The 19,081-nt window shown below is 44.6% G+C and overlaps 1 protein-coding gene across 1 annotated transcript; it reads right to left on the bottom strand.

Annotated features, from left to right (window-relative positions):
- Nucleotides 1-8,225: 8,225 nt before the first annotated feature.
- Nucleotides 8,226-18,390, bottom strand: LOC134487533 (procathepsin L-like). The gene is made up of 7 exons (XM_063289385.1): nt 17,958-18,390; nt 16,863-16,985; nt 14,554-14,712; nt 13,894-14,112; nt 12,409-12,574; nt 9,967-10,072; nt 8,226-8,322 (listed from the first exon to the last, which is right to left on the bottom strand). Exons 1-7 carry the CDS (start codon nt 18,087-18,089, stop codon nt 8,226-8,228), a joined length of 1,002 nt encoding a protein of 333 aa, XP_063145455.1. The 5' UTR covers nt 18,090-18,390.
- Nucleotides 18,391-19,081: the final 691 nt, after the last annotated feature.

The raw sequence follows: 19,081 nt of genomic DNA on the forward strand, positions 1-19,081 counted from the left end.
TCTTCAGTGCGAGGAGGGAGGGGGCCTTGCTCTCAGTTTATAGACCGTGGCTTGCCCTGCTTGTGTTGGTGGGGGTGTTGTTCTCTCCTTGGGAGTTCCTTGATTGGGCTGTTGTTTGCTGCTTGGTTGACTGACTGAGTTGATAGTTCCTTGATGAGGGTGTCTTGTGCTGTTTGATGGTTCATCTGGTGTTAATCCTAGTGTTGATTTTTGCCTATCTGGGTGTTGATTGCTGGCCAGGGAGTGTCCTGGTCGTTTGGCTTTTCTATTGTCTCTTCTGAATGGTATGTAGATGTTGTTTACCTCTATGTGTCTGTCGATGGCTGCTTGGTCTGAGTGCCAGGCTTCCAGGAATTCTCTTTGACTCAGCTTTACACTAAACAGGTAAATAGGGAATTGCCAGAAAAGCACCTGGCTAGGTAATCCAAAGTCATTGGTGAATTTGATGGACAGGCAGAAGAACAGAGTCCTGAACTCCTTTATATAATTTCTTTCCGACAATAAAAGGACACATAGAGGAACTGGAAAGAGGGTAAGGTCAAAAAGGAAAAATATTAAACCTCAGAACTGTAAAGTTGGTATCAGAAAAGTGAAAGCTCAGCATGAGCTGTGATCAGCAAAGGATGCTAAGATTAACCAAAATGGCTTATTTCGATACTTAAAAATAAAAGGAAAAAAAAAGAATCCACATATTAGTTGCTCAGTAAAGAAAGCAAAAATGGAACCAAATATATATCCTTCAGGTAACTGAGAAGGGCAAGATGAAGGGGCAGGACTGAAGCTTGAGGTTAATAGAAACATGACAGTCACTTTGAATGATTTTAAATCTCCAAGATGTGATTAATTCCATCCTTGGGTAAACAAAAAAAAGCTGATCATCCAATCTTTGAGAAATCTTGGGATCATAGTGGAAATTGACTGGAGAAGGACAAATGTGAAAAAGGGGAAAGATGGTCTGAGGAACTTCAGATGAATCAGTCTGACATCAATACAGGGGAAAATTCTAGTTCGTAAAGAGATCAGTCTGTAAACTCCTTGACGCTAGAAATACACATAAAGGTAAAGGTAAAGGTTTCCCTTGACGTTAAGTCCAGTCGAGTCCGACTCTAGGGGGCGGTGCTCATCTCCGTTTCTAAGCCTTGGAGCCAGCGTTGTCATAGACACTTCCGGGTCATGTGGCCGGCATGATGACTCGGAACGCCGTTACCTTCCCGCCAAAGCAGTACCTATTGATCTACTCACATTTGCATGTTTTCGAACTGCTAGGTGAGCAGGAGCTGGGACTAGCAACGGGAGCTCACCCCGCCGCGCGGTTTCGAACCGCCGACCTTCCGATCGACAGCTCAGCGGTTTAACCCGCAGCGCCACCGCGTCCCTAGAAATACACATAGATTTCTTAAAATCAATTCCAGCAAAACTATCTAAATATTTTATTTCTTAATGTAATTAAACTTATGGGCATCGGGCATCATGAATTCTTCACGGAATATTCACGCCAAATCCTCCAGAATGGAGGAGATCCAGGGTTGTGTCTCCTGCCAGTACTTGGCTATTCATTGACCCCAGCTCAGTGCTCTTGATATTTTATAGAAAGATGATGCTGGTTTTTCTCGTTCTTCTCAGTTGAGTGGGAAACCACATGAATGAGCAACTTTGTAGTGAAAACCAAATTTTGAAAGGACCTGAGAAATTTTTTAACTACATTGCCTGTAAAAATGATGGGGGAAATTACGTTTTTAATGTAATTAAAATTTTATTTCTTTATGTAATTAACATTATGGGCATTGGGCATCATGAACCTCTTCACAAGGAATATTTATGTCAGGTCCTGCAGAAGAATCATTAAATGTTGTGTGAACCGTATGATGTTTGGTTTATATGACCAAAAGTTCTTTATAGATCTTTCCACAATTTAAGTAAGCTTGTACTATCCACCTATCTATGTGGTCGCTAGGAGACAAAAACGACTCGATAGCACATCATACTTTGATTGCTCTGTAGATGTCTGTCTAGTTGCCTTGAAGTCTTGTATTTGTGTCAGCCATTCGAGGTCATCCAGACAAGAAGCACCAACCATGACTACTTACACTACCTTTATTGTAAGGTAACAGTAGCAAAATCTTGCAAGTCTGAAAGTACCTCTCCCCTCCCTTACTTTTACTCTCCTGAAAACCAAGGAGGGTCCTTTCTGAGACGCTTTCTCCACCCCCACCCCTCCTTCAAACTCAGATTTTGTTTATTAGACTGTTGTCTAGGCTGTGGCTCTTCCTTCTGTCTCCCAAGGTCATTCCCTTATCCATTACACAGTCCGACTGACAGTTCTGTGTGTGGTGCTTTAAGGACAATTGCTTCGGAAGGACAGATGTGGTGGAAGATTCTTTTGGTTCTTTTACTATGTACAGGTATATTTACAGGAATTTGTGAAAACCAGAAATATTATAGCAGAATTTCCAAACTTTCCCATTTCCAACTTTCTCTACCTCACTCCCAAGGCAACCACCTGCTCCGCTGCTTAGCTACCAACTCCCCCCTTCTCCTCCTACTTCCCCCTTGGTATTTCACGAAGAGAGGGAGAAGGAAGGGATTTGGCTGAGTTACTTTGGAATGTGCGTAATGCCTTTCTTCGGGTTGGTTTGTGTTTTTTTTTTAACCTTATCAGCTGTCCCTCTGCATAGAGGTTGTTTGATGTACCTCCCTCTGGGGCTTCTGCCCAGCCCTTCCTGGCCTGGGGCTTCCCTGAAGGCTCCAGACCAGCCTTTCTCAATCTTCTGACCCTGGAAGGAACCCTTGAAATATTTTCAAGGCCTCAGGGAACCTCTGCACATTCAGGCTCAAATATAGGCCTCAAGTTACAAAATTATTATATTTGTTTCACGCATAGGCCTGTATATATGCATTCACAGTCTTCTTAAACTAAAAATAATGAAACTTACCTCTTTGATGTGAACTTGGCTGAATTTGAAATAATTTTTTAAATAAATTGTGATCTTGCAGGGAACCCTTAGCGACCTCTCATGGAACCCTAGGGTTCCACAGAACCCTGGTGGGGAAACCCTGCTCCATACATCTGCAGGCAGTTGTCTCCTTCTATCTCCGTCTGTCCTGGGTCTTGGTTGAAGCACATCCCTCTGTCTGGGTTTTGACTTCTCCTAAGGAAGCCTCCAGCCAACATTTTCACCCTCTTTGACCGGGAAACAACAACTGCACACTCCAGCAGATCAGCTCATGCACAGCAGTGCCTCTCTCCAGCCACCAACTTCCCACACGGTCTCTCCAAAAGCACTTTCGGCCTTGATGCCTCAAAGCAGAACAGACTCAAACAGGGCAACGTGTCTCTGTGTCTTTCTTCCATCTCTCTCTCCTTTTACGGCTCAACTTGGCAGCAAGTCCCCCAGCAACTGAGGAGGTGGGTTTCCCCCAGGGTTTTAGTCCCCAACCCCTATGTTCGAGGTTGGGCTGATACGAATGCTGCCTCCATCTGTCCTACAACAGCCCACCTGCCCTCATGACAGCACAGTTGCTCTTCAAGGCTGTGCCTGAGCTGCTTCTCCCCACTTTTTCTCTCTCTCTCTGCTGACCCATTCCAGCACAACGGCAGCCAGCCTGGCCACAACGCCCAGATGCCATACTCCTTCTCTTCCTTCCGCAATTAATTCAGAGTCATTGTGTTAGAAGAACAGCTCGCACCCTGGCGCCTCCTTGTGTGTTCCTACGTTACATTTCAAAAAATGTTGTTGTAGTGTCTTCACACTCTGAAGAACCGCTATGCTTCCTTTCCTTATCTTGTATTTATAAAGCAGTTCTCTTTGGTTGGCGGATCTTATTAGATGTGCGCATGCTCGAATTGTCTTTGATCAATAGTCTATACAGTATAAGATCTGTGTAATCTTGAGGCTTTTGCTCTTGGCCCATCTGGGTGCAAAAGTTTGCTGTATTGTGCCAGCTTTGGAAAACAAAACAATTATTTGGACCCTCTCCAACTGTTGGCTTTTATTGGGTGAGTATTCTTAATAGCCACTCACTATCAAGAAGTGTCTACGGACAAACGCCGGCTCTTCGGCTTTGAAACGGAGATGAGCACCGCCCCCTAGAGTCGGACACGACTGGGCTTAATGTCAAGGGAAACCTTTGTTGTTGTTTATTCGTTTAGTCGCTTCCGACTCTTTGTGACTTCATGGACCAGCCCACGCCAGAGCTTCCTGTCGGTCGTCAACACCCCCAGCTCCCCCAGGGCCGAGTCCGTCCCTTCTAGAATATATTAAGAATAGGAAACCTTTACCTATTCTTAATAGCCACTCACTATAAAGAAAGCTAAATTCTCAAAATCACACAGGTCAGATTGAAAGGAAAAAAGAGTTGGTTACAAAAACTTGGAAACTGTGTATCTGTACTTTAGCCTGCATTTACAGGTAGGCACATCAAAGTGGAGCCTCTGTCTTGCCTTTGATCTTCTTCCAAGCGTTCTTTTGATGCAGGGGAGATAGACTCCTTACTTGCCAGAGAATAGTACATATTCTCATGGTACAGGATTGCAGAGTAGACCTTATTTCTGGAAATAGTAGTAACGGCCCTCTTTAAAAGAAGAGTGGGACAATCCACTGAGACCAGCTTGTCAACAGTTGTCAAGTTATAACAGCATTTTGTCTGGTATCTGAGACCATGGGCCGCTTGATACTAGGCCTGCTTCTGTGGCTTCCTTTCAGTCACCCAACTCACCACTGTGGGACAAGGGGTATTGCTCATAAGCATCCTCAAGAAGCCACAACGGCATCACGTGCATCGTTTCTGTCATTTCTGCAATGACACCGTGTCATGTTACCCGGCCTGCTTCGCCCCACAGACACCCATGGCTTTTGCACTACTCTTTTTATGTTCTTATAGTTAAAAATATGTGCAATCCTTAGAATCGTTACAGGATTGGGACATCAGCTGTCGCTAGATCGCAGACAGACAAGCAGTGCATTTAAAAACTAACGACGATCGGCTTGCTGGAGGAATTCAGCCCTGACCAATTCTGAAAGCAGCCTTACCGGCATCTCTTGGACAAGCAACGGTTTTTGAACCCAACAGCTTTCACAGCCGTCATAATGTTAATCTATCGGTGTGCAAAAGGCATGGCTTTCCTCATTGTTTTTCAAGGTTCAAAGATTGTGGTTTGAACACAGCCGGCTGTGGTTGTGTAGGAGGACCCTAGAGGAAAATGAAAGACAGTCTCTTCTCAGCACAGCATCAGCTACTCTCTCCTGCATTGCAGGGTGATGCATCAGTCTCTGAAGTCTTTAATACCTAACGCCAGCAAAGGTGATATTCACTAGCTGTACAAAATAAAACAAAAAAGTGGACAAACATTTTGAGATGGGACGCTCTGTTGGAAACTTTCAGTTCGGGTTTTCTGCTCCGCTTTGTGTGTGAATATCCCGGTTCAACACTAGCTTGGGCTGGGAAAAGTTCCTTTTTGAAACATCGGAGAAACCCTTTGCTGTTCATGGTAAACTATCTTGGATAAAACAGAACGGTGATTTGACTCAGGAGAATAGAGTTCCCTGTGTTCCTGTTTCCTAGAAAGTAAATATTTATGATGCTGATTTGACTAGCTGAGAAAGTGTGTATGTACATACCCACATACATTACACAGAGAAGCAATCCAGGTCTGGTACGAAGAAGCAAAGCGCCTCAACTACATCTTTGAAAGCGTAACATCCTCTACCATCAGTGAGCGTATGGAGCAGACAACGGCACAGAACTTGGTTAATCTGCTGACATATTCAAACCATATATGAAAGGTGCAATGCATGACTTATGATGGCGCTATAACCCCCCATTTGTGACCGGTCTTTGCACGTAAGACCTTTATGTCCCCGTGGTCACATGATTGCAGCTTGGGCACTTGGCAACCAGTCCACCTCTGCGACCGTCGCAGCGTCCTGCAGTCACGTGATCACTGGTTTTGACCTTCCCAGCTGGCTTCCAGCAAGCAAAATCAGAGTCTCGTTCTGGAATATCCTGCAGCATAGACAGCACCAAACAGGGGCTTGGTGCCTGAAGCATGGGTTTTGGATAGACTTCTTCAGAATATGGAAGTTCATGAGTACTCGCCATGAACAGATTGCTCCACCTCTGTGACTTGGTCCGTTCTCCTTTCCAGCCACCTAAAATAGCTAAGCTAAGCTAAACCATCTCTACACTTTGGGAGGATCCTCCTCTGCCAGTCACTCCATTACATCTGGTTTCTCCATCCACTTCAAGGTCCAGGTCGTAACTCCTGCTAAACTTCCAGTGGGCGGAGAAGCTTGAAGAACTTCCTGAGAATCACTTCTGGCATGACACCCTCACAAGTACCCTTTGTTCTTTTTCTCTAGCCTCCTGCCTGATAGAAACCATCTGAGGACAGCCTGTCACACTCTGAAATGCCACTGCAAATGTGTGAAAAGTAAACCACAGTTGCATTCTGAAGAATGATGTCAGAGCGAAACCTGAGTTTGAAAGAAAGCTTGGTGAAAAGCTTGAAGTTTTGTGGGCGGGTGCATTCTCCCACCACCATGCAGCGGCACCCAATCTGTTTTCCGAGGTTCGTCAGACCAACAAGTTCACGTCATTGTCACCACTTAGAACAAAAAGGGACGACGCAAAGTCCCAAAAGTGTTTCTCCAAGTTGTGAGCATGGCCCCCGAAGTGGGAAATGGGCTTCAGTTAAGCAAGTAGAAAGTGTACGTTGGGCTAAAGAATATCCTAATTCTTTTTTATTTGCTGTTGAAGTTTGAACAGGCAGCTGCAATGAGGAAAGGGGTCTTGACGTTGTGGTAGAAGCTCAAGTCCATCTGCAAACTGATGTAGAAATGGAAGATCCCTCGTTGAGAATGATGAAGAAAATGATCAGAAGCAGATGGCAAACAGAATGCCTTCCTTGTTACAACTGTGTAATCAGACTCGGTGTCCCTCCATACCACTAGGTAACTCCATTCCATAATCCTTCACCAAACAACGTACAGTGTTCCCTCAGACTGCTTTCAGAGCTTCCAGCTTTCTGTCAACCCCAGATTCCATCAGTCTATATTGGGAAGTCTAGAGCTCACCCGCAATACACCCACCTCTTGTTCCTCTAGCTGAACGATAGGAACGATTGAGTAAGGTTCAATCCGGGGTCCTCCTGTTGGAATTCCTTGTAAACTTTTGGCCTCCAGATGTCTGAATAGGACTCGTAAGTGCAAGTGGGAAAGCTGCTGGGGCAGGGCGGTGCAATGGAAGCCATGGAGCCCTCTGAATCATCCAGAAGAGCAGGGCCTACAGGACTTATTAGGACAAGCCACTGATGCTGAGGCCCTTCTCTCTGCCCAGGTTGCTGGCAACCTGCAATGGGATCAGGCACATCCCCCAGGACAAATACCCCCTTGTTCCCAGAGATCAAGGTTGTTTCCTCTTCAAAATGTCTGCTATGACCTAAGGTGTCTGCTATGTTGTCGTCTTGTGTTGCCACACTAGAATGACGCTCATTAGTTACTCCTTTGCCCGCGTAGGCAGAATGGTGTTCTCCCGGACCCTGTCCATTTGCCCTTCAGCTATTCCCAAACATGCCACATTCAGGAGGCTTCCGACCCCGCCTGCCACCCCAGAAAAAAAAAATGAACACCCTGGGAATTCAGGTTAGGAATCTCGATTTAGAATAACTCAGGTTGGGAGGTACAAATTAGGAGCAGACTTGGGAAATAAAACATGATTTATTTCATTTATTGATTACAGTTCTTTGTATGCTGCCTACTCAAATGATTCTACACTGAATAGAGCATATGAGTGTGGAACTGAGAAAGTAGCTCAAAACCCTCAGAATGGTAGTCTTGAGAATGGAATTCGGAGTACTCTTGAAAATACAGGTCAAGGCATGTGCACAAATGCGTGAATTTACCCAAAGATCTTTGGAAACTTGGTAACAATAATCTGCTTTGCATATTGCAAACAGCCAAATGGTAGTTGGCTGGGTGTGAGCTTGGTCCGGTGGCATTTATTTGAATGAGGATCGCGTGAGAAAATGTGCCAGCATTTCTACCAGTACCGAGTAAATTCAAGGTCACAATCAAAACAACGGTTGCTTGGCCAGATGTCTAACTGCATTTTCCTACAGCATTTATTTATTTTTTAAAAAAATTATTTTTGGCTTTCACAGAAGCTTTGAAAGCAGCAGCAGGAGGGTTTTGGCAATTCAGCTGTTCTCGAAAAGACAGACAGGCTGGCTACTTGATAGGATAGCAGGCCAAGTCTGCTATGCCACATGTATTTGACCCTTTTTCCAAGCGCATGTAACCATCTTCACCCCAACTGGTAGACCAGCTGTGAAAGAGAAACAGGTTTATGTCTACATGTGAACCCCACAGCAGTGGGAGAATAGCAAGGGAGACTATCGATCTGCCTGAGTAAGAAGAAGTCTCTCACCCTGTGGGGGAATTTCATGTACAGGTAGTCCTTGCTTAACTACTACAATTGGGATGGGAATTTCAGTTGCTAAGTGAAGTGGTCGTTAAGCGAATCCAACCTGATTTTATGACCTTTTTGTGGCAGTCATTAAGTGAGTCACTGCGGGCATTAAGCGAACCATGTGGCCGTTAAGCAAATCATGCAGTTCCCCATTGATTTCGCTTGCCAGAAGCGGGCAGGAAGGTCAAAAATGGCTATCGTGTGACCACAGGACACTGCAACCGTCATAAATGTGAACAGGTTGCCAAGCGCCCAGACCATGATCATGTGAGCATGGGGGAACTGTGACAGTCGTAAGTGTGAGGACCAGACATAAGTCATTTTTTTCCAGAACCTTTGTAAGTCTGAACCGTCGCTAAATGAATGGTTGTTAAGAGAGGACTACCTGTATAGCAGTGGGACTAAGGATGCAATATTTGCCTTTCCTCAAAGCAGGGTGTCCGTAGTATGGTCAAAGACGGCTGCTGTGATGATGTGATCAAAGCTCTGTCTATTTTTATGCGCATCTCTCCCTCAAGGGGTTTTGAGAGCTAAAATGAGGCTAAGTACGAGAAGACAGAGGACTTGGAATCATCTGAGCCCAGGATGGAGCTTTAAAAATGGCAAATGTCCCAAAGCATCATCCCAGGGAATGGTGGGAAATGAATAGTAAGTAAAGCCATCATTTCAGTTTCCCACACTGCTCTGGCACAATTTTAACACAGGCATAATGTTGGAAAATAAAAGGGTAAGTGACAGACCCCATTCTGGCAGGGAAGGATGAAGTTTATGGCAAGTGCCAGGCTGGGGAAAATGGTGGAACCTTGCCTTTGGTCAAGCTGAAATCATAATTGCCAGCCCACTCCTTGGGGGGTGTCAGCCCTTCGAGGTAGACCAGACTTGAACACCAAAGTCATGAATACTAAATCTACAGGTAATCCTCATTTAGCAACCACAATTGGCACCAGCAACTTGGTCATTAAGTGAAGTGATCGCTAAGTGAAACCTCAACTGTACTTATGATCTTTACTTCAGCTTTCCTTTGCTTTACAGACCTGCAAAGGTCATAAATGCAAGGATTGGTCACAAAGTTACTTTTTCATCCCCGTCATAACTGCAAAGAGTCACTAAACGAGGTAGTTGCTAAGCGAGGACTACCTGGACTCTGATTATAGGGTTACAGTAACAGAATCTTGCAACTCTGAATGTGCCTCCCTGCCTTTATCCCAAGGGGAATTAGGGAGGGTCCGGTCTGAGACGCTTTCTCAAATTACATTCCTGCTTTGGGCTCTGATTTCTCCTGCCTTACCGTTGCCTTGGCAGCGGCTCTTCCTCCTCTTCCTCAAGGTGATACTCACAGCCCATTATTTCAGGGCATTTAGTGATTTATTCCATAATGATGCAAGCGCCTCTTGGCACATACATCGTGAGTTCATTCTGACAAAAGCAGCCAGCTTCTACATACATGTGTCTCCCATGGGGCACCTGCTCCCACTGACTGCTGACATCCCATCTTCTCACCTGTTCTTCACAATCCAGAAATCTGTATTCTTATGTCTGCCGTAGCCGACTATCAGCATTGCATGATTCAACACCACCACTCCATGCCAGGGGCAAGAAAATATACCTGGCAAGGGAAGAGAAGCCACAATCAGGAATTAAGAACAGTATCTTGGATTAGGAACATACTTAACACCGGTGAAGCAGGGACACAAGTCAGCCGCATATAAAAAAGAAAAAAAAGGTAGAGCTCCCATTGCACTGTCCTGGCTGCCCTCTTGACTTGCTTGGCAAACTCTGTGGACACCCCTGCAGCGAAGGATTTGTTGGAAAATTACTGGGAGTGGTTTCTGCTTTAATTTGCCCCCAGCACACCCCCAATCAGTCCCTCGAACCAGACCAGAGCACACACGTCATTCTGCGTATCCAGCAAAAATATAGCTTGATGTTTATGTATTAAAAATCAGCAAAGATACCTGACAAAATGGAATAAATGGAAAAAAACAAGGAGGGAGGGAGAGAGAGAGAGAGAGAGAGAGAGATGAACAGGCAACAATTTACATTATCTATATACCTTTATTTCTATATATCAAAAAGTTGAGAATTTCCCAAAGCCACTGGAAACAACCCCAGGGTAATTAGCACAGAGAGTCCCAAAGGGAGCTTCTTTTGGTTATTCCAGCTTTAATTCCTTTATGTACCTAACAGCAGCAGGATGAAAATGGAAAGTAGGACACCAGGTGATCCCTCCTCTATTCTGCATCATTAAAGAAACCATTTGGTGGATGGGGATGATGTATCCATCAGTATTAATAGATTATAGATCTGTTGTAATATTAAGTGAACCTATTCTAACCCATTTTAAAACAATTCATTCCTTTATTTAAATGTCAAAAATACAGTTTCCCCATATTCCACCTAGTCATACTACCTCATGCTTGTAAAGAAACAGGGAAGAAAAGCAAAACCGAAAATGTGGCAGCAAGACCATGAGATCCTTCAGAGATATTCCTGGGATTGTGCTTTAATTTGGAAGGGAAAAAGAGAAACGAGAAAAGAACATCCACAGCACGTACGGGACGCATGCCAGCCATGCTGGGCTTCACGCCTGAATGAGAATTTTAGGGGTCAAGCTAAAATCTCCTCACCCAAATACTCTTTCCCAGGGACACTAAAACTGTCGGCTCAGCCATAAAATATTTAGAAAGCCAAGAAAAGTTGATATGCTGGGAAAAGACCTGGGAGGCGAGCAATCTCTGGGAAAGCAAGGGAAAGTAATTTATTTATTTTACTTATTTATATCATTGATGAATAAATGCATCCCCCAGAGTTAGAAACTATGAAAGAAAGTCTGCTCATGGAACAGCGCCCCTCTGCTCTTTCAAAATCCTATTGTCTTTGCAGTCCTGCCCTACAAAGTCCCACTAACTTTACTAAGTATATGATCCAACCAAATAACTTGCTGCTGTATTTTTATTTATTTTTTTATTCATTCATTCATTCATTCATTCATTCATTCATTCATTCATTCATTCATTCATTCGACTTCTACAGCTGCCTATCTCAGCAAGTGACCCTGTATCCAAAATAGGTCCTACAAGCCGTTGCCTCCTAGGAGTTAGCAGTCCAGAAGAAAGGTAGCTCAGTGCAAAGATAGAATATCCAAAAATATTGTGAGGTAAAAGTTGTCAGGAAGGACACCGTTGGCAACTAGAAATGGTAAAGCTGGAGATACAGAGGCAGCTTGGGACGTAAAAGCTAACCAAGAAGCAATTATGGCTATCACACGTTGGACAATGAACAAGGCAGTTTTAATAAAGGAGTTTTAATAAAGGAGCAGTGAATTTAGTAAAGTGATAGGCCTACAATTTGTAGGGTCGAGTCTATTTCCTTTAGTTTTGTTTAACAATGGCCTGATTCCAGTCAGATGGAAATCGTCCTGTGTTATTAATGTGTGTAAATAAGGTGGCCAAAACTGGGCCAACCAGTCTTTATTTTCCCATATTAATCCTGGGGAGATAAAAATCACCTCCAGATGCTTTACCTGGTTTTAATTGGACAATAAGATTTTTAACCTCAGCTATGGATAGCGGCGGCCAATCCGGGAAGACGTCACAAGAGGGAATCATACTTTAATAACATATTTAAAAGGGAATCTGCTGTAACCTTACAATAAAGTGGAGCTAGTACTTCTGGGTGTGTGTCTTCTCTGGACTACCTCGCAAGGCTGACAACTGATTAATGAATGCAGAGCTGCGACATCATGACACAAAACCCACCCCTTGTCTATATGCATTGCAATGTTGCATACATTGCCCCAAAGGGGTGGAGCTTGCCATGTGACACTGTGACATTGCGTCACTGTGACAAAAGTGATGGGAGACTGTGCATGACCCTTTTCTGCACCTTTCAGCATTATTTCATATCAGAAAAACGGGTTGAGGCCTGCTTGGGACAGCTTACCTGACTTGTAGAAATGGAAATGGTTAGCACGACCATCCAGACCTACAGAAATTGGGCCAGCTGTGGCCACAGCTTGTGCCAGGCTACTTTCATCCTTCCTTTCAATCCGTTTTATTGAGCCACACGTTGAAGTAAATGTCCTGGGGTTGTAGCGACAATTTCCAACCTGCATAAAAATAATAATCAAGTTCTGTCCTGGGAACAGGGAGAGGGGCAATTTTTATAATCCAAAGGCGGAAGGGAAAAAAGCTGGGCTTGCCCTTAGATGCAGTGAAGGTGTCAGCCTTTTGAGGTAGGCCAGATCAGGAAGCAGATTCCATAAGTCTGGTTGGAACTCTGCTTTATTGATGTAAGCTATAGCAGTGTTTCTCAACTTTGGCAACCTTAAGATGTTTGGACTTCAACTCCTGGAATTCTCCAGCCAGCAACACTGAGCTATAGCAACAGAATCTTGAAAGCCTGACTGAGTTTTCTCTGTTGGAAGTCCTGGCAAATCCAGCATGCCTCATTAGCATGTGAATTAGCATGTAAATTGAGTTGTCCCACAATGCAACTCTGAGGAAGCTGTTTGCTGCCACTCCCACTTCCTCTCTCTCTCTTCCTCCTTCTTCCACCCAGGGAGAAGCAACCATGCTGCTCTGCTCTCTGTTCATCAGGGCCATGTGCTAGGCCTTGATGAAGGATTCTACCCCTTTCTTCCACGCAGCCCTTGGCAGCAAATACGGCTGAGGGCTTAGGGCAAACTAAGTATTTAGAAAGGAAAGAAGAACAAAGGAACTTCATCTTTTCCACCAAGATGGATGTAACAGAAGCAACAATAAAGTCAGTAAAACCCTGTTTTACTTATCTTAACCTAATCTGTCTAAGCGTGTGATTCTTTATGCTTGGGAGGGCTGAGTGTGTAAGACCAATAACCTGTGTTTCTGTGACGTGCTCATTGAAGCTATTTTAAGATAATATTCTTTTTCTGTGTGTGCAGCTTCTCAGCTGTGTTATAAGCTCTGCTCCATTTCAGTGGTTCTAGCAGGCCACTAAATTGGCTTCATTCTCTTCCCTCTCTCTTAAAGTCTAGCGAATTAGGGAGGAGTCGGCCTCAGTTTCTTTCGCAGACTTTCTCTGTTTCAACTGTTGTCCCCATCTAGTTTCTCCGAGTTCACCTCTGTGACTCTACAGAAGGGAGGTTTTCACATTTTCCATTCTGCATAGTGGAAGATATGGGGGCAGAGCGGACAGATCATCCAGTCCTTTGCCCAAGGCAGAAAAAATCTGCTATTGGTGGCCATAGCTTTAAAAAAATTACCCTTACCCACTCCTTAATATTCCTCCATCTCATTGCCTGGAGGCATTTTCAGCTTTTAAAGCCACGGAAAAAAAAAGAAAGGACAGCGGGATTAGGGTTCCCAATCTGATTCAGTTCTGAACCGGAGATCCAATTTTTATATGCACTGAACGGGGCCAAACATATACACTTATGCTCCTTGTTACCTTTCCATCATAGGGATAATCTTCCTCTGAGTTGATGCCTTGATTCATCACATACTCAAAGGCTGTGCATGGACTGCCACCTCGGCACCCGTTATTCGGCTTCTTGGAGCAATCAACGAGGTTTTGTTCGCTCAGCGAGACCAGCTTCCTGGTTTCCTTGAAATGCAAAGCTTCCAGGGCTCCAGTGGCACTGAAGGCCCAGCAAGACCTACAATCACCCTGTGAAAGAAGAGGGATGGAGTGATCCCCTGAGCAGGGTTGGAGCATGGGCTTGGTACCGTTCCAGAAGAGGGATAAGGCAAATTTGCTTGTGGAGCAAATTCATCCTGGGATCCTGCTACCACACCAGATCATGGCTTCTTTTTCTCCAAGGAGTTTTTGTCACTGCAGATGCCGCTAAGTTTCTGTTTGATCTCAGTCACTCAGCTACACTGAGCACTGATTGCCTGAGAGGTCTTTGCTCAGACCTTGGCCCAAAAAGGGAAATTTCTGATCAGCTGTGTGATGTTTCCTTGCAAGGGCTGTATAATATTGTAGTAAGTTCAGTTGTCAGGACAGCTGCATTCACATTTCTTTTTCCTTTTTGCTTATTTTAGAAAGAGTCCCTGACTTGACCATCCTGGCTTAGCCACAACCACCACCCAGCAGTTTGGGACTCACCTGGTCTTTTACTGCGGTGACATAACCTTTGGTGCGCCAGTCTACTTTCTTGGGAAGCTGCAGGTTGGCCGATGCTTGGAAGAAGGTCACATTGCCAGTAAGTTGATCAGCCCCATCAAGTTGGAAGCTGCTCAGCCTCTGGTTAACCTCTTCATGTGTCTAAGGAGGAGAGCAATAGTACCAATCCCCTATTTCCAAATCTCTTATTTCCTCTTAAACACGCCTAGATGTAGCAGTGAAGTTGGATACCTTAACCCCACCCACCAAATGGTTCCCTTCGTGATGCAAAATAGAGGAGGGATCAACTGGTGTTCTGCTATTCTTATGCCCCCAAAAGAGATAAAGCTGTGATAAGCAGGGAGCACTCCCTTTGGGACCATCCATACCACTTAACCCCCAGTGTGGTTTCTAATGACTCTGGAAAGTTCTATTATAGTTTTATTATAGACAGAGAGATAATGTGAATTCGTGGTAGCATTTATGTCTCTTTCTTTCTCTACCTGTTTTTACCTGCATTTTATCCCAGTTTTGCCAGGTAACTGCTTCTGAGATTTGTTGATGTTTAATAAATCCTCTTCTCCCTCCTTCTAGAACTGAGTTTTGAGACACTTCCAGATAGGCAGTTTTTGATAGCTGAAAAATGACATCACGGTTCTCCCTGTTCCACCTTACTAGACATTTTGTGCTAACCAAAAAGCCTGGAAGAAATATGATTCAAATACTAGAAGGCCATACTGGAGCCCCTTCAAAATTTTGTGCCTGAGGCAGGGTGATTGCAGAATCCTTTTTTGTTCTTTCAAAGCTGGCTTTTTCTGTCACCCTCACCCATACAAAAGAGAGACAGAGAAGTCTTTAACGCTTTCCTGAAAGGTTACTCACTTGGAGCAGGAAGTCCTTTTCCAAGGACACCGGTACACCTAACATTCCCATCTTCAGCACGTGTGCATTTCTGCATGCACCTTTATGTCCAATGACCCTGAAGAAGAGTTGATTCTACTTCGAAGCACAATCAGGCTAGAAAGTGGCTTAATAAAGTGATTTGCAAGAATTTTTAGTTTCCCCATGACTCTTTTCTACAATTTTGTTATTTGTTCTTCTGTCACTTGCAAAAGCCAGAAGGGTTTCATCACAGGAGGTCCCCTTTATGGAAGGTTCTTCTGGCTCCAGAGAGTGCTACTGTATGCAAGAAGACAAGGTGTCCCCCGGACCCTGACCGCTGTCTTCAGCAGCATGGACCTGGTTTTCATGCTGTGGGAGAGTGCTTTCAGGAGAGTCCCAGTCTCACTTCCAAAGCTCAGAGAGGCATTTTTTCAGGGGTAGTGCATGAGCAGGAGCCTGTTCTTGCCTTTACAGAAGTCAAAGAGGGACTACAAAGCTGAGCCAAGGGAAACTGTCTGGTCATTTTTCCCTCTTCTTCAAAGCGAGGCAGCTATGTTTCATGAAGGTGCTCTCAGAGACATTCCTTGAGCCTTAATTTAAGGAAAGCACGTCTCTGAAGATTTGGGTGTAAAGTATCCATGACTTTATAAACCGTGTGTCCTAGGCCTCCTGTGTTCTTGAACTTCCCATGACTTCCATCCCTAAGAAGACAGAAACGGAAAGGCAAGGGGGAATAGAGCAGCTAGAAGGTGACACTGGGCGTCCTTGTGGAGAAAGAGGAGGAGGCAAGAGAGAAGAGGATGAAGAAAGAAGAAAAGGAAGACAAGTGGGATCAAGGGAATGAAGACATTGGGAGGGGAAATACATGACATTTTAATTAGAATATCAGAAGCATGTAGTCATACAGTCTGGGTGCCACATTTTACAAAAGACAGGGGAAATCGGAGCATGTCCAGGCGCAGCAACCAAGTTGAAAAGGGGCTGAGAAGGAAAAATAACTTAAAATAAACATAAATTTAGCCAGAGAAGAGAAGAGGAGCTGTCTTTTCTGAAGAACTGTTATATAGAAAATGGGGCAGAATTGTTCCAGAAGATGGCACAAGAAGCAATGGCTTTAAATGAAAAGGGAGGAGATTTGGCTGGACATCAGGAAAGGCTTTCTAATAGAGGAAGCTATTCAATAACGGAACAGACCGCCTTGGCAGGTGGGGGACTCTTGGTCACTGAGGTGTTTAAACCAAGGCTGGTTGGTCTTCTGGGGCCACACTGTTGTAGTGGATTCATGCATTCAGAAGAAGTTCGAGTAGATGACCTTCAAGTGTCCCTTCCAACCTTTCCATTCTATGGTTCTGTAATTCTGTGATCCTAAATACAATTTTTGTGGGTAGAATCTGCCACATGCTCTGCAATGAGAGACAGAGTTGGCTTACCAAATCACCAAGGTGGTTCATGCCCAGCCAGTAAGTGTGTTTCCCCAGATCGGCCTCCCGGTTATGCTCCTGGATCATCCGCAGGTTCCTCTCCCAGATGTCCCTCCGGAAACTCTCTTCCCCCTGCAGAGGAGCCAAAAACAAGACAGCTCTGTAACTCCCCCCAATCTTTAAAAGCAGCAGGGCTCAGCACCAGCTGCTAACATTGATTACGCAGGGATAAGCAATACTGATTTTATTTTCAGCTGGAGGCGCATGTCTCTGACCATGCACAAGGAAATCCCACTTGCAAGGATATCTAAGATTAATCATAAAAATGTTTCCACATTTAATTCCCCTTGAAGTTGAAGCCAAAGGTTGGGACTAACGTAGATGAGGTGAAGTAGATCACTGGGGCAGGAATTTCAGAGTTCGTAGTAAACCTTGAAAATGGAAAGAGCTAACTGTAGCTACCAGATTCAGCAATCTGCTCCCAGGACCAATAACAGGAGGGGGAACTGCCTCCTAAGTCTTGGACAGCTGCTATACTGTCACTTTGGCAATATAGGTAGTCCTCGCTTAATGGCATAACTGGGACCAGTGTTTTGGTTGCTAAGCAAAGCAGTCATTAAGCAAATCCAACCCAATTTTACAACCTTTTTGCGGTGGTTGTCAAGCAAATAACCATGGTCATTAAGTGAACCACATGGTCATTAAGCAAATCATATGGTTCCCCCATTGATTTTGCTTGCCAGAAGCTGGCCAGGAAGGTTGAAAATGGTGACCACATGACCATGGGACACTGCAACAGTCATAACTGCGAACCGGTTGCCAAGCACGCAAATCATGCAACGGTCATAAGTGTGAGGACTGGTTGCAAGTAATTTTTTCAGCACTGTTGTAAGACTGAAATGTCACTAAACAAATGGTTGTTAACTGAGGACTATCTGCAAGTTGTCCTTATATTACAAGGAAGGTCAGTATTTCCCCTATGCACAAATTGCCTTTTATAATTCTTTCACTCTCTCCCTGCTCAGAAATACCAGGTTTCTATTAGCGGAAAATTACAGAACCCCAAAATAGGTGCTAATTTTATTCTTGTTGGAGCAAACTCACCTCGGCATATTCTTTTTCGTGGGTACCCTTCCAGTCTCTCCAGGCATCCTCCAGGGCTGGATCCAGTGCTGTGGATGAAGACTTCAGAGAGATAAGCCATGTCAAGACCACCACCAAGATGGAGAACCTCATCTTTGTCTAGAAGAGTGAAAAGAACTGGGCAATGAAACTTTGCGCAACCCAAAAAGCATGGCAAGAGGGACAGAATGCTGGGAATTGTATCCATCAACACTGGGGCGACTACACTCCTTTCCTCCCTCTGATTTCTTTTTTTTTTAATCAATAATGGCATTTAACCCCCGAATCAACAGATTGATAATAGACGCCAGTACACACATGAACCAAATTCATCTTCTTTTTTGGCAATTCCAAAAAAGACAATGAGTCTCTGTAAAGTCCAGGGTGCTTTAAAAAACCCTCAAGGACAGTTTGGCTGAAGGTAAGAAGAGCATAGTTAAAGCAATGGTGTTCCCCGTAGTAACATATGGCTGCGAGAGCTGGACCATAAGGAAGGCTGAGCGAAGGAAGATCGATGCTTTGGAACTGTGGTGCTGGAGGAAAATCCTGAGAGTGCCTTGGACTGCAAGAAGATCAAACCAGTCCATCCTCCAGGAAATAAAGCCAGACTGCCCACTTGAGGGAATGATATTAAAGGCCAAACTGAAATACTTTGGCCACATAATGAGAAGACAGGACACCCTGGAGAAGATGCTGATGCTAGGGAGAGTGGAGGGCAAAAGGAAGAGGGGCCGACCAAGGGCAAGGTGGATGGGTGATATTCTAGAGGTGATGGACTCGTCCCTGGGGGAGCTGGGGGTGTTGATGACTAACAGGAAGTTCTGGTGTGGGCTGGTCCATGAAGTCACGAAGAGTCGGAAGCGACTGAACAAATAAGCAACAACAACAAGAACAGCATGAGAGTCAGTTTGATATCCTGGTTAAGGCACCTGGCTAGAAACCGGGAGATGGTGAGTTCTAGCCCTGCCTGAGGCACAAAGCCAGCTGGGTGACCTTGGGCCGGTCACACTCTCTCAGCCCTAGGAAGGAGGCAACGGCAAACCACTTTCAAAATCTTGCCAAGAAAACTGCAGGGACTAGTCCAGGCAGTCACCAGGAGTCAACAC

The sequence above is a fragment of the Candoia aspera genome, chromosome 1 (genome assembly GCF_035149785.1).
Source record: "Candoia aspera isolate rCanAsp1 chromosome 1, rCanAsp1.hap2, whole genome shotgun sequence".
Classification (NCBI taxonomy): domain Eukaryota; kingdom Metazoa; phylum Chordata; class Lepidosauria; order Squamata; family Boidae; genus Candoia; species Candoia aspera.